General features: G+C 39.1%; 1 protein-coding gene across 1 annotated transcript in view; it reads left to right on the top strand.

The window, feature by feature from the left end:
- FBN1 (fibrillin 1) overlaps window positions 1–16,298 on the top strand; it is a 225,167-nt gene that overhangs the window by 42,179 nt on the left and 166,690 nt on the right. Inside the window, exon 6 of the mRNA XM_045812176.2 lies at window positions 1,957–2,052. Coding sequence (XP_045668132.1) covers window positions 1,957–2,052 — 96 coding nt within the window. The remainder of the gene's footprint in view (window positions 1–1,956; window positions 2,053–16,298) is intronic.

The raw sequence follows: 16,298 nt of genomic DNA, 5'->3' as shown, positions 1-16,298 counted from the left end.
TGCTATGAAATGCTGGCCTCAGACACTTCACTTACAATGGTTTACAGTGAGAAAGATTGTGGTGGCCATAGTGTAGAGGTGTAACTGCAGGAGAAAGAAACAGGAAGCAGGAAGACTGGTACCAAGGCTGTGGCTATAGAGCTGGTGGGAGGGAGTGGAGTCAAAGGCATTTTTGGAAAGGGAATCAGGAGGAGCTGCTGGGAATCGTCCCTTTCCCTTTGGTGCTCCTTCAGGGAGTTTAGCCCCAGATCTACCACACAACAGTCATTTAGTTAACACTTGCAGAGTTAGAAAAACTTTCCTAGACCTCACTTTCCTAATCTATACAATGGGATGGTTGGCTTAGGCCATCTCAAAATTTCTTTTCTGCTTAAAATCTTTTCCTTCTTCCTGACTGTAAATTAAGAGGCAAATCAGAACAATTAATATACATAAGCCTCTCTAATTTTATGATGAGAAATGGGCTCTTGCCATAGTTTTGGCTATAAGGGGTCGTGTCAGTTCAAGTCTTCTGATCCCAAGTGAATGCCAAGACAGAATTGGATATTCAAGAGATTTATTGTGGAAAAAACCTGTAAAAAATAAAGGGAGGAGAAAGCAGGCATAGGAGGGGAGGGCCTTCAGACCACTCAGACCATTCAGAGATGCAGGTCTCACCCTTGTGCAAGGAGAGGGGGACTGTAGATTGTGTAGAAGCTGCCTCAGACTAGAATGCAGCTCTAAGAAAGCCTTGCGCAGGCTGATGGGGAGCCCAGAGCAGAGCTTTCCCATCAGGAGAGTTCCATGATGGGCAGAAATGGCCAGTCTCTGGTACCCCACGAAGCTTAGTCATTGGGTGGCAGCAGCCAGGAGATCTGTGTCCACGGTCTGATCGTGAAGCAGATCTGAAGATGCGGCGGCTGGGGGCTGTCGGCCAGTGAAGTTCCTTACCATAGGTTTTCTGGGAGGGAGATCCGAGTGGCTGAACTCCACGACTGCCGCAAGGATACAGATAAGGTGTGCAGGAAATAGGGAGGAATTAACTCAAAAGAAGGTATTAGGGAAGCCTCATGGAGGAATGAGATGGGAGCTGGGCATTGAAGAGTGAGTGATACTGGCAAATTTGGCTCAGAAGAGCCCACCACCTGTGGATAAAGATGCCTAGAAAGAGGCCATGCATGAAAGAATTGCAGGAAATTGTACAGAGAAGAGTTGTTCAGGGCATGAGCTCTCAGTTCTTACTTTAATGCCTTTTCTGGCAAGTAGAATGACCCTCCTTCAAGCATCGCTGGCCTTATCTCACCAATAGATTCTGTTATAACAGTCAGCTGGGTCTTCATTACGGTCCATAAATATGGTCAGAATTAACGTGTTATTGTTTGCAGTTAACTGTGTGATTTAACATGCTGTATTTCTGTAACGTTGACAGAGGCCAATGTTCTCCCTCATGGGAGCCCTCAAATCGTAAGCAAAAGAGTCAGCTTTGCTAAAATGCAGTTCTCATCCAGTGACATCTCTTATAAACCACCATTTTAGACACAGAACTGAAATCATTGCTCAGATACTTCCCAGAAGGAAACTAGCAGCATTGACACGGGTGTAGACTCACTTATTCCAGGCAATTTAACCTGAGTTGACTGAGGAACACAGGCAGAGCTGGACCTGGAGCGTAACTGTTTTTTGGGGTTTTTTGGGTTTTTTTTTTATGTCATATTAGTCACCATACAGTACAACCTTAGTTTTTGAGGTAGTGTTCCATGATTCATTGTTTGCGTATAACACCCAGTGCTCCATGCAATATGTGCCCTCCTTAATACCCATCACCAGGCTAGTGCATCCCCCCACCCCCTCCCCTCTAAACCCCTCAGTTTGTTAAAAACGAATAGCAGGATGATTGTTTAGACTTTTTATTGTTGTCCCCTCAGGGGATGGTGAGTGTAAGTAAAGCCTCTCAGCTTCTGTCTCCTTCCCTTCCAGCTGTCTGTGAGAGTGGCTGTCTCAATGGAGGCAGGTGTGTGGCCCCGAATCGATGTGCCTGCACTTACGGCTTTACTGGACCCCAGTGTGAAAGAGGTAATTTTTGTTTAATGAATAGTATAAATATGTTCTGGTGGCTAAAGCTATTCCTGATTTAAGCCAGCCTTGGGTTTATACCGCTCCTTCATGAATTTTGCTGAGCTTTCAGGGGGTTACTGATTTGTCACTTGGAAGTTTCCTGTGATGACAAGACAGTGGCCCTAAGCCTAGTCATGTTATTCAATAATTCTTGCCAGTGGACTGCAGGACTCACTAGTGAGCCTATGCATAAGCACCAGTTGGTAGGCATTAAGATAAAAAGAGAATTTTCCACAAGGGTAAGGATTGAGCTCATTATTGTCCTAGTAAATTAGAGAAGTGGCTCCAGACGAAACATCTGTATGGAAAGGAAAAAAATTTAGGGTGAAGTAAAATACTCTCAAAGATCTGTGAGAACCTAGTGGGGGCTGTGTGGCATACAAGCGTAGCTTCCAGAATGCACTAGAAACGTCGATTGCGGAGGAACTGGGCTTTCACTTATGTGGTTTCTCCAATACTCAGTGCAGCCCTCTGACGTGTGTGTACTCCTCACTTTTCCATACAGAAAGACCAAGGCGCGGGGAGGGCAAGGGATCTGCCTAAGTTCACATGCCTAATAATGTGCTTTAATCGGAATGTGGGTTTTCTGTGTTTAAGTCTGATGCTCACTGCTGCTCCTAATTAAAAGAGATGTCCTACCTGATTTGCCTACTTGTAAATGCAAATACAATACTGAGATATATTTAGATGTGTAATATTGTTGAGTTTTTCCTCCAACCCCCTGAACTTTGCTTTATCGATTGTCCTGTCTCTACATTCATACCCCTTTCTCATCATTCCTAGTTTTATGGTGAAGGTTTGGGAGTTTTATTTCATACAAAACTGTACAAATAGTCATGAAAACACTCATTAAAAATACTCATGGATCTTTTAAACTACAATCATCACTTTTTATCCAAAGTCGTATAAAGATTTTTTTGTATTCTGAGATGGAAAGCTAAGATTCAAGTAGCAGATGTTGAATATATGTTATGTTAAAAACAAAGAGCTGAGATTGGTATGGGAGAAATTATTTTCTGCTTCTATTTTTACAAGTTCATTTAAATTCAGTTATTTGCTGATAAAGCAATAATACCTATTTTAGTAGGTAGTAAGTAGGTCAGTAGTAATTGTAACAAGGGTTACAAGGGTGACCTAGAGTTCCTAGGTCAATTACTATTATTACTGGATAGATTATATTGTATCTTAGTTCAGTACACTACAAGGTTTTGATGAGGAATGCCGCATGGGCTCTTGGCATCATTCTGGAGTTCCCCTTTAAAACTGTTTCTCTTTATAACCTGAAGTATTTTTATTGATTTGGAGATAATATATCTCTAATGGTATTCAGAATAATAAAGGTACCTCTTTCGATTAGGTAGTATCATTCTGTGGCCTTATTATTACTCAGTGAAGATGATGTGGGATTTGAATTGCTGAGATCAAAATTGCTAGTGTGTAACTTGGACAGTGGTGTGTGAAAATAGTTCCTCAGATGATAATCCTGGGTTTAATTTATTTTAGAAAAATCACGAATAGGAGGAAGTTACAGGCTATTTTACCTCTAAGAGAGTGGTTAATGATTTACTGTAAAGAATATTGATGCCCATAGTTTCACACAGTCTAAAATAAAGGGGGGGCAGGATGTTTAAGCATTCCACATTTATTTCTTCAAAGACTTCACCTTTGACCAAGATTAAGAAATGAAGTGAATGCATTGAGTTACTGTACTTCTCATCAAGACTGGCATATTTTTCAAGGATTTCTCTACATTTGGAGTGTCTTTAACTGCTCCCTTTCAGATAATGCTGTCCTGAAATTTGCACTAAGGTATAAATGTATTTTGGTCCCATAGATCTTCACGGTGGTGAATATCTAAATAAAATTAGTCTCCAAATGGCAGATTTTCAGGCATGTGCAGTAGTGGAGGTTGGGGAGGAAGCAGGCTCTCTTTCATTGTTACCCTTTGCTCGTTCTACCCATGAATACCGGCCCAGACCTTCAGTGGGAGAAGGGAAGTACAGGTGCAATTTCCCTCACCACATGTGAGAGGGGAGTCTTTTTGATTCCAGAATTGTATTTCTACTTATAGAGTCTTCACTGTTTCCTGCTTTTATGGAAGTCATCTGCTTACCTCTTTAAAGAACTAGAGGCAATATACCTCTTTACTCAAATGCATGCTCGTGATTTCAAGAATGATTAATAAAAATGTGGGACCGAGTCAGGACAAATCCATCCTGAAGCATAGGGAAATGTTCACTGTGACTTCTGATGGTGGGTTAATATATTGATTAAGTTGTTTATTACCTAGGCTGGTTTATTAAGTTGTTTAACTACCTAGGCTAGTTGTTGCATTACGTTTTAATTCGAATATGGCTTTTTATTTTTAAAAAGAACTTCCAGGAGGTCTTTACTAATCTCCTTCCTCCCTTCCAGGAGGCTGAGCCAAGTGCTCCTGCAATCTCCCTTAGCACACTCTCCACGCATGTTTTGATAGTACTTACCACATTATATTGAAACAGCAGGTTCCCATGCCTCTCTCCCCGACCAGGATATAAGCTCCTCAGCAGCAACTGTGGGTTCATCAGCTTTTTATTTTTTATTTTTTTAATGTCTTATGTTCTCTGGCAATCTTTTTTTAAATGTTTTTTTATTATATTATGTTAGTCACCATACAGTACATCAGCTTTTTAATTCCCACACCAAGTTCAACGCCTCATGCATAGCAATGGCCAATAAATGTTGAGCTGGACTTATTTTAAAGCACCAGAAAATCTGGAGATATGATTATCAGATATGAACAAGTGTCTCCTAGAATTGCTGTTTACCTACTTGTGGATACTTTTCACCGGTTTCATTTCAAGCAGAGTTTACAGTGTTGATGACTAATTGAATTTGGCCCCGTCTTTCACAAGTCTGGTCTTTTAGGGCCACAAGACTGTCATTTTTCAGTTGGAAAGGATGCAGAAAGAAAGGTATATTTTGACTAAAACCAGGTGGCAATAAGCAAATAAACAACTTCTGATCATGATGTAACACACATGGAAAGGACCATTTCAAGTGTCAGTTACAAGTACTTCTCAGGGTAAGCAGCTTTGTTCCCGGCAGACCCTGGAACTTCTGTACAACTGTAACTACCTCAGCCAGTGCGAGTGTGGAATACACTTGGGGGGTGACACTGGCAGTATTTGGATCACTTTGAGCCAGTAAGTGAATCTTAATAATCCATGAACATAGTGTTTGGCTTTGTGGTGGTGACAAGCAGTGGATCCACGCTTGAATTGCAAATTAGAACATTCATTCAACAAATGCAACCAGAACATGAAGCAAATTGGTCTCACTTGTAGCTTTTATTTTATTTTATTTTATTTTTTTACTTTCACCTGCTTTATCACTTGTAGCTTTTAGCCAGTAAAACAAATAATGTTCTTAAAGAATATCTTGGCTTATTAGCCTCATCAGGCAGGTGGCAGTGATACTGTTGCCTGGCTCTCTGTACTAAAAGGAGGAAAAGTAGCAACTTAACGATTTGCTTGGCCTGCAGTGTTTACTTTTTAAAAACCGGATGTGAATACGTCTAGTTACATGTTCCAGTTTGTCACAGTCTTTACCACTCCCTATTGTGATGCATTCTGCTCACTTCATTCATTTTTAGTTTGCTTCCATTTAGTTTGCTGCTCAGCCCCTGCAGGCACTTAAGTCTGCCACCTCCTACTACATTTACGTAGAGTGTAAATTTATACTTACGGTTTTTTGGATAGCCTCCTTCCCCTACTCCCCTTCATTTTTGCCTTCACTCTGCTGGGGCCTTGAGCAACTTTGTAAAACTTATCTTGCCTACCCTCAGTGGTATAGTATTTTAAAATTTTCTTTCTTTCTTTCTTCCTTTCTTTCTTTCTTTCTTTCTTTCTTTCTTTCTTTCTTTCTTTGGATTTCTTATTAGAGTATTAAAATGAGATCAGTGCCTATTTTGGCAGTGACAGCACAAGCTAGTTGTGTATTGCATAGTTATTGCCAACAAGAGTATGTGGAATCACATTTTCTCTTGCTGTCTTGCCTCAGAATGCTGACTACTTAAAATCTTGTTAAATGCTCTTCTATTAAACACAGTGAATCATGTGAGGGGATAAGACTTCTCCAGATAATGATAAAAGAGAGAATAATAGGGATAGAGCTGAAGTTGGAGATAAGGAAGGGATAATGATGAATAGGCTTGGGGAAGAAGAGAACAGAAGGTAGATACTGAGAAAACACGAGGAGAAGCAAGAGAACCGGGGAGCACTGAGCCAAAGAAACTAAAGGCAAGCAGTTCAAGAAATAGCCTGACAATTGTTAGGCTCTTCAAAGGGTCAAGAAAGAATGAGAATCACAAAAGGGCCTTTGACGGAGCAACAGGTGAGCGTACTGTGTAGTTGGAGTGTGCCAGGCAGCGAGCTGAACATTTTACTTGGGCAATTTGCAACAAACTTGTGAGTAAAGTCCTGTAATGAGTCCTGCTTTACAGAGGAGTGAACAGAGGCAGAGGTCAAAGAGCTTGCCCAAGGTCAGACAGCTCGTAAGAGGTGCAATCAAAAACCTGAAACCAGCTAGACTGGCTTAAAAGCCTATGCACATAACCACTGTGCTATGTTTGGGTTTCCCTGGGAAGAGCTCATTAGTAACCAGAGAGAATTTTTCTGAGGAATCATAGAAAGAAATCCAGAACTATGAGTTTTAGCATGGAAGTAATAGATTAAAAAAGAAAAGAAAAGAAAAAAGCACTTCAAGAAATTCATCTAGGTAAGTAGTTTCCCTCCCTGGGAGAGTTGAGCTAAGTTGCTTTTAAGTACCAAGGGAAAGGAGTCTTGAGTATTGCTTGGGTGTATCTAATGTGGAGACTTGGACTATTTCTCTGTTTGCTTGATTTTAATATTTTAAACATAACCCACTCTTGGAGAAGGGATGATTCCTGTCTGTTTGTAGTACATGCAGATTGACTCCAAAGGACTGAACCAACATTCTGAAATGTGAACATACAAAATGAATATTGTTGTTTGTGCAGTTACCATGGAAGGTGATATAGTTGTCCTATGATATTACAATTCTTCAGATCATGTTTGGAAACTCTTTTTTGGAATTATCTTTACAGAGTTAGCAAAACGTTCGAATGAGTGTGTGAACATTTTGCTCTCCTCTCTGGGAGGCATTTAAATTTTTTAGAAACAGCCTAAGAAAGGGTCCATTTTAGTGACTGTAGGATAGTCAAACACTTTAGTTGTTTGGGGTAAAAAATGGACTTAGATTAAAAAAGCAGTGAAAAGAATTGGCTTGTGTGACTCTTAAAGCACATGGAATTGGATTAATGTTTTAATGTTAAACTTTGTGCAAGCCAGATGAACCCTTTTGGAAGCATAAATGCTAATAACAAGATATTTTCTATCATTACGCCATCTGGAGATCTTCATTATGTACCGTCTGAATGTAAGCATGGACATGAATTCTTCCCTGTCCCAAATCATTTGTTCAATATTAAATTCCTACCCAAGTCTAAACCGTGAAGACAATGCTTGGATTTTTGCCAAATCAAGAAAGTCTACTGGCTGTTCTGCTGGTTATTATTTGATTAAGTATAGGGGAAAGTATTATAGAACTGAAAGCTCTAAGAAGAAAGAACAATGGGGGGCAAATGAGTAGAATAAAAACGAAAGTGTGGTGGGGCTCCTGGGTGGCTCAGTTGGTTAAGCATCTGCCTTTGGCTCAGGTCATGATCGCAGGGTCCTGAGATCAAGTCCCATATCAGGCTCCCTGCTCAGCTTAAATAAATAAAATCCCTGCTTAAATAAATAAAATCTTTAAAAAAGTTATTAAAAAAGTGAAAGTGTGGCAATAATTCATAGTCCATGAGGAAGTGTGACCAGAGAAGGTGAAATAATCTTTGTTCATCATACTTGCCTCCTTTAGGGAATTCCAGTGTTAATGGAGCCAGGAGAGATGTTTAGTTTTTGTTTGTTTGTTTGTTTGTTTGTTTGTTTGTTTGGGTCTTTTGTTTGTTTTGAAAACAGTGGAAGAATAGAACAGAAGGCACATAGGTTGGTTGTAATTCCCCTTCGTTCTATTATGTGCAGTTTCTCTGATGATACAAAAATGATGGTTTTGCACAGAGATTGTTTTTAATGATTTCATTGAACAATTTTCAAAAAAACGATCCTGAAAACAGTCAGGCCTTTATTTTGTAAATCCAGGAAAGCAGTGCCTGTAGTGTGTTTAGTGAATGGAAAGGACTAACATATAATGACCCAAATACCTAGTAACCAGGTAGTGTATTTTGGATACATTTGCCTTATAACAAGAAAGTAGAAGCATGACCTACTCTTAGAGGATTGCCTAGAATGCTTCACAGAATCAAGAGCTGATTTTCCTGTGCTTTTTCTCCTGGAGTTTTTCTGGAAAGTACTGATGAAATCTAGACTCTTTTTTTCCCTTCTGTCTCTCTGTTTGGACATATGGTTAACACTGCATTTCTGGCCCTAATTTTACATGTTAGGTGGCTATTATTAAAGTCCCCAGAATAAATGCCACAAGCTAACTCCCATTCTCAAAGTGCCTTTGGAATGCAAAGCTCTGTGAACTATGAATTTCTTTATTCTAAAAGGTAACAGGCAATAAACAGCTCTTACTGAAATATGTTGAGGCCCTTGTGAGCTTTGCCTTTGGGATTTACTCTAAATGGAAAGTAAATACCCATGTGTAGATAGCAGGGGCCAAATGCCCTAAATGTTACTAGGCATCTGAAGTGGTATTGCAATATTTGACAGTTGGTGGATCATTGAATAAACTTGATCTTCCTAGAACATTTCCAGGAAATGCATCTGTTGAGCTAGACATTCAGCTTTTGTGGTTGCGCATAGGGAACGTATGCTCCCGTGCCTCTGGATGCTACATGTGTCTGCTGTGACTGGTGGGAGGCCATCACAAAGCAGTTTAATTTTTGTCTCCCACTTACTGTCCCTCTCAGCCCACTTAATGGGCTAGTTTTCCCCCAGCTGATAGGTGACATTTTCTGGTCCCTTTCAGAATGTCTCCCCTGTGGCCCCCTTATGTGAGCAACGATGTCTGTATTCTTATTGATTGCTTACATTTCCTTCCTCAAGCCTTGGATGTTCAGTGGTCCCTGCAGCCATCTGGGGCCTCTTTGCCACTCCACTCCAGGCAGCCCTCTGAGAGGGATCTAAGCCCAATCCACACCAGCTTTCTCTTGAAGTAGTCCACAGCTACCTGGTGGAAAACACTCATGAGCTTTTTGCCACAACACATTTTCAGAGGGCAGACCAACTTCAACAAGATAGCAACCTCCCCCTTAAACCACATCAAGCATCTGGCCAGCCAGTTGCCAGGCATTAGACGGTTCCCAAGCCACGGTGTCCTCCAAACTGCAGTGGTTACATATCTTGCAGTCTGAGCAGTCTCCTTGAAGCCCCTCTCATGACTTATCATCATACTGTGGTCTTCTACCAGCCTCCTAGAGAGCTAGTGACAGTCCAGCTCTCTCCCAAGTAATCCCCTTCCCATCTCTGACTACCTCAGACATGTTTATATTCCTGTTAGGCATGAGGGTTTAAGAGCCCTATGACCAGATTGTCATTACCTCCTTTGCAAATTCTGCATCATCGTGTCACACTTGACTTAGAATGTGGCATCTTTTATCTTGGTGCTTCAACTGAAATGTTCATTGTAACGCCTGGGTGGCTCAGTTGTTAAGTGTCTGCCTTCGGCTCAGGGCATGATTCCAGCGTTCTGGGATTGAGCCCCACATCAGGCTCCTCTGCTGGGAGCCTGCTTCTCCCTCTCCCACTCCCCCTGCTTGTGTTCCCTCTCTCACTGGCTGTCTCTCTCTCTCTGTCAAATGAATAAATAAAATCTTTAAAAAAATGAATCATTTAATACAGCTCTTAAATTTGAAAAAAATAGTTATGAAATTTGATATAAAATTTGGTATCATGGTTTCATCTTCCAAGACAGTTTGTTTTCAAATTTAATGTTTTTTTTTCTTTTTTAAAGCTCTTATGAACTTTTAAAAAAGATGAAACTAGTTTTTATAAGTTAGTAGCCACACTTAATAGTTGGATCACTTTTCAGTCTTGGGTACTCAAAATACTATTGCAACACTGACCAGTAGAAATATAATGTGAGCCATATATAGAATTTTAACTTTTCTAGTAGCCACATGAAAAAGTAAAAAGAAACAGATAAAACCAGTTTTAATAATATATTTTGTTTAATCCAGTGTATCTAAAAGTTGTATTTTAATAGATACTCAGCACTACAAATTATTGAGATATTTTTGCATTTTTTTTTTCCGTACTGAGACTTTGAACCCTGATGCATATTATGCCACATCTCAGTTTGGACCAGCTAAGAGCCAGATCTAGCTAGTGCTTACCACATTGGACAGCTCAGCTGTAGAGCTTTGCTTCTAATATTACACATCAACACTTCCCCTAAGGTCTCTATTAGGTCTCCAGTTTTCCTTCTTTCCACTGCTTCTTCTTCAACTTTTAAGAAAGCAGCATCTTAGAGAGTCAGAGCCTGTACCGATATTTAAAAATAAACCGATGTTAAAAAAAGTTAGACATTTTAGGTTAGAGTCTAATTTCTCAGGAATTTCTAAGTTGAATTTTGTTCAAATATAAGTGGATGAGCAAAATCTCTTGTCGTCATGTCAGTTAGGTATAGCAACTATAGCAAATATTTCCTAAAAGCTCAGCCCTAAGCTAGGCACTATGATGGAGTCAGAAGGAAATTTATGCTTCTTGTCATCAGGGACTAAAAATCATTTTTTGAAAAGATAGAAATGCATATAGGAAATGGTAAAATAACCAAGCAGGGCAAATATTTAGTGAGGTAAAGTAAATGAGAAATACTACAGAGGAAGGGAAGAGATAGTATAAAGATGCAGAGACTGAAATTGACCAGGGGAGAATGGAGGGCAAGTCCTTCCTTAGGAAGTCCTTGCTATGCTAGCTTTCTCAGTGTTAGAGACCTCCTATGAGAATAGAGGAGGGGGCATGATGTCAACTTGCTCAGCTCCAAAGAAGGGAAAGTCTACTTCAAGTCTCTCTGTGGTACCTTCCTGTTCTACTGAGCTATGGCTTCTGCACCATTTCTGTATAAGGCAGGGTATTGGGATTTCAAAAAATTCTTTGTATTTATAAATTAGTGGGTGGACTGCTCTATTTCTGAAAATGTCTTCGCTTAATCCCATGGAGCGCAGCCTGGAGACCCTTACCAATTTTATATGCTCAATTGAGAGTCCTTGAGAACGCTTGGTGTTTATGTTCCCTAGTAGTTATGGCCTCTAGAGAGTCTGTGCTGTTTTTGGTTTATGAATGTATATTGGACAAATACATGGGACTTCGTGGTGTGGATGGTGTGCCAAAGTACTTTTTGTAGAACATTAGTCCCATGGGGGTGCCATGAAATGAAGTTTCCATGGTCAATAGCATTTTGGAAATTCTATACCATGTCCTCTTTTGGAGAGGCAGTGGGTGTCTTAGCATGTTAGCTCTTGGGAGTACTTCAAGAAGGTAACTGTTTTTACTTAGTTTAATGCAGCACTTCTAAATCCCTGAATTTTAGAATCCCCATCCTCCCCCTCTTTTCTCCATTAACACCTTTAGCATCTTTATCCTGAGGATCTAGATTCTGATTCTTTTAGCAGTTATTTTGCAAGCCACTTGACATCTCTGACACCTTTGTGTTCGGCATAGGTATTTTAAATCCATAGATGATCCTTATCTGAAGATGAATATTGGTTTACTCCATGTCTAGAGGTTCTTGGAGGAAGATTTTCAACGTGCAGTAACTCACCTTTTGTGTACCTAAGAGGATTCATTTGGCCATAAATCCAAGTGCAGTATAAAACACCCATTCCCAGGGATTTGGTTTTCAAACATTCTAAAGTATTACCTAGGCGAGGGGTGGGTGGGATACTCCCATTAAGTAGGGATAAATACCTGGTTCGTAAAGGTTTGGTGTGATCAGCGTGTACGCCATTTGGTTTTTATCAGCACTTGAGGGTTCTCCTTACCGGAACTGGGAGTATCAGATATTCTTGAAACCAGAGCTTCTTTTTCTAGATTGGTTAAATTTTTTTCTTTCAAGGTCAACTTTAAGGCTTATTCCTTCAGTCCTTTCCTGACCATAGGGAGCGCCACCTCCCAACTCCATCAATTACCACGCAACTTCACTGACATCACTCTCTCGGCAGCCCAGACCTCCTCCATACTTCCACTTGGTGGTTAATGTGCGCATTAAATGTTTGGTCTTTGTCATTCACTTTAAGCCACATGAGCCTTTTTAGTATTTTTGTTCCTCTAATGAATTCTTATTTTTCTTGTACTTCATTATATTTTTAAATAATTGGGCGACCCAGCCCTTGTCTTTGGAGATATATATATGGTTTTTAATGATGTTTATTAAGAAGTAAGGAATGCGCATGTTTTTCATCTTGTCAGAAACTTTTTTCTATGTCCATTTATTGATTCCTGTGTTGAGATACTTATATCAGCATAAAAACATCTAGAATCCTGTTCCATGCCTTTTAGGAGGCCTTATAAATAAGTTATAATATTTCAAGTTTTCTTAAAATTATTTTCTTCACTGAATGAAACATAAATGACATTAATTTAAAAATATGAATATATATATATATATATATATATAGGCATGATTATATATGTGAATATACACACACACATTTTTTAACTAGTTATTTTTTTAAATTAAATTTGGCCTATCAGATCCCATGATTTGGAAGTTATCAAATTTGCTGATCTCGTTCTAGTTTGGGGGCTAATAAAATGCCGATTTATGTATAGTGTTCTAGCTGGGCTATGGTGCTTACCGTAGACGAAAGAACAAAAATGATGTCTTATAGAGTACCAAGCCCAGTGCTGTGAGGAGAGTAGGTTTTTATTAAATCTTGGTTGTTTTACTTAATATAACTGTGGGATCTTGAAGTTGATGGGTGATAGCATTTAAATCTTAAATATATTTGTTTACTACAACATTTTTTAAAAAGGTATTCTGAACAATAGCACCTACAAATGCATCTGTGTTTCATGTGGAACTATGAGTACAGATATTGATAATTGAAATGTGTGGGAAGTGAATTATTCTGTGGCACACATGAAAGGAAATGTTCTCCAACTTTCCTACCCTATTCCCTCAGCAGCAATCCCTTTTCTCTGAACTGTTTCAGAAGAGCTTTGTAGGTAAACAGTAGATTGGGATATTTATTTCCTCAGGAAATAAAGAATGTTCTAATGGTGCAAATCATAAAACAGGCCCATTTCTCTCTTTGTCCCTGGAGAGCCCTTACCCTCTTGTCTGCCTCCTCATAGGATACATTGCTGACCTTCACTGTCTCAGGACACTCAACTAGGTGGAAGAGAAGGCTTACGGGTTTGGGGGCAAATTTTACCCAAATTGAAAATGGTTTTATAAATATGCATTAGCTCTTAGGGATCATTTCTTTCCTAAAGTCCTAATGGAAAATGTCTTACCTTCTGTTAGGGATTCCAGTGATTTATTCTTTAAATTCAAACCAGTGAACTTTAAAAGACAAAGACAAAACCATGGCTCTCCAGAAGTAAATTTTGATTCATTCTTTGTATAATGATTTGTAAGCTTCGTTTGCAAAGTGGGAAATATTTTGGAACTTTCTTGTTGTACTACGGGAAAGATACAAGGCAGAGGCGTACATACATTTTAATGATATAAAACTGGCTGTGGATAGCAGTGTGTAATAGAAGTTTGAATTGCCCTCTTTGAGGAAAACAACCCTTAAACACCATAGAAACTTCTTTAAATAAAAAAAAAACACAATTTGGAGTTGAATAGAGCTATTTCTTTTCAGACCTTATTTAGGCTTCATTTCTTTCAACAGTGTTTTTCCACACTGCCAAGAGAACAAGCTATCACAAACCCAAACAAAAGGCAATGACTCTGAGAAGTCCTTACAGCCCTTTACTGAGCCAACCTGAAGTGTGCACAGGGCTAGCATGTTCTCATGACTCCTAGATTGTTATTCTTTATTTTTTATGAATGAGAGAAAATGATAGGAAAATTATTTTCAAAACTAAATTTTCTTCCAAAGGAGCCCTCATTCCAACTTGTCAATATCCCATGACAATAATTTCAATGTTTTAATTTAAGATGCCTGATTAGGAGATGTTATGTTTTTTCAATTGCTTGAGCATTCCTAGAAAACTGGTTAAGAGCTCAGACTCTGGAAAAAATCCTGTTCTCTATTTTTACAGGTCTGATTCTGCTTTTTGTTTGTTTATTCATTTGTTTTGTTTTTTAGATTCCACATTTAAGTGGAATCATAACCATTTGTCTTTCTCTGTCTGACTTATTTCACTTAGCATAATACCCTCTAGGTCTATCCAGGTTGTCTCAAATGGCAAGATTTTATTCCTTCTTATGGCTCAGTAATATTCCATTTTATATACTTGTCACATCTTCTTTATCCATTCATCTGTTGATGGACACTGAGTTGTTTCTATATCTTGGCTATTGTAAATAATGCTGTAATGTTAGGGGCCTGATGGCTCAGGTCATCCCTGAGAATCTGCCCTAAAGAGCCCCCAAATACTGACTCAGTTAAGGTGGGAGACTGCTTTTTGTAGGTTTTCCAATACCCTTTGAAAACAAGGGAATCTTGAGTTTTATGTTACTTATATTGCTTTTCCTCTAATCCTTGTGTTTCTGTTAGAACTCTCATCCCTAGCATTCCCCTAGGAAGTGATTAAACTGGAACTTAGATGCATTTAAAATACATAAAACAAGTACACCATGAAAATGGTTTGCTGAGGCATCAAGCACGTTGAGATAATTCATGCTATTGAGTGGATTTCTCCCCGGGGAACGCCTTTGGATGTCCTAATAGTAGTTCTGGTATCAATAAATCATTTACTGTTTAGACAAGTCATGGCCACCACCTCAGTCACTAGATACATTTGTAATGGTTTATGTGAACAATAACAATAACCACCTAGCAACATACTGTTTGGTCATGTCATTCTTATAATACCACATGTGGTTTTGCCAGCTTTTGATGGATAAAGTCTTGCTGTGTCTAAAATATATATTGCAAATTAAACAGCAAATATTGTTGGAGGCTTACTGTGTACTAAACATGAACTCATGCTTCATGGTGTATGGCTTTACATAAGAATGACACATTGGTGTTTTTTGCTAGTTTTTAAAATACTTTTTCTGCTCCATGAGAGAAGGGGCTGTATCTGTCTTGTTTATCATTTTACCTCCAGTGTTAGACACCTAGTAACTTAGTAAGTATTTACTGACTGGATGAATGACTAAAGGAATAGTTTTTAGGCACATTTTATTTCTCATAACACAAGTAAGAAATGAGTGATGTACCATCTCTACGTTTAATGGATAGTTTTCCACTTGACCTTTTTAAACCATGAACAGTGTCAGCTAGCTAGTTCTCTGAAGTGTTAATACCTCAGAAAAGCCAAAGTTATGTGATCTCTTCCACACATGCAGTACTTTATAGACATACACACAGCCTCACTTGGTCCTTGGAGCAATCTTGGGAGAATACTCATGTTTTATAATCAAGGAAATAGATTGGAAGGACCCTCTGTGTCTCATCTAAGGCATGTGTCAAAGAAAGAGATCTTTGTTTTCCACCTCAGCCCAGGCTGTGGTGCATCCATATTTTCCAACAAATATTTGCCTGAATTTTAGAATTACAGTTATCTGTAGGATTACGTTTAGCTATTATTAATCATCTTTATTTTAGCTCTACCTTTCTTCCTTTCTCTCCATCCCATGTACCTCTTTGATTCTCAGTTGGCCTGCTGATCCTTGGCTATTTCCATTCTCTCTGTCTCTCAGCCTTTAGATCAAGTTTTAAAATACTAAATTTTATGGGACTAAGCAAATCTTTGTGATTCAATTTGTTGGGGAGAGCTGGTCTTTAATTATAAGCCGATGCTGTGTGATGAAAACATTTTTGCCTAGGCCAAAGACAAATATAGTGATGGCTGTGGGAGTTTAGCTGCAATTGAGCTGTGAATGGAATAGGAAGAGACTGTGGTCCCAGTGGAGCCTGTGAACACACAGACGGAGAGAATCTGGATGTATGAATGAATTGCTCTGCTCTGGTGTAGTTTATGTAAGCGTGAAATTAGACTAGGTGTAGAGGAGTGTGT

This window comes from Ursus americanus, chromosome 36 (genome assembly GCF_024610735.1).
Source record: "Ursus americanus isolate L20-20 chromosome 36, mUrsAme1.1.p, whole genome shotgun sequence".
NCBI classification, from domain to species: Eukaryota; Metazoa; Chordata; class Mammalia; order Carnivora; family Ursidae; genus Ursus; species Ursus americanus.
The sequence above is the reverse complement of the archived record's forward strand: the minus strand, read 5'-3'. Positions and strand labels throughout refer to the sequence as shown.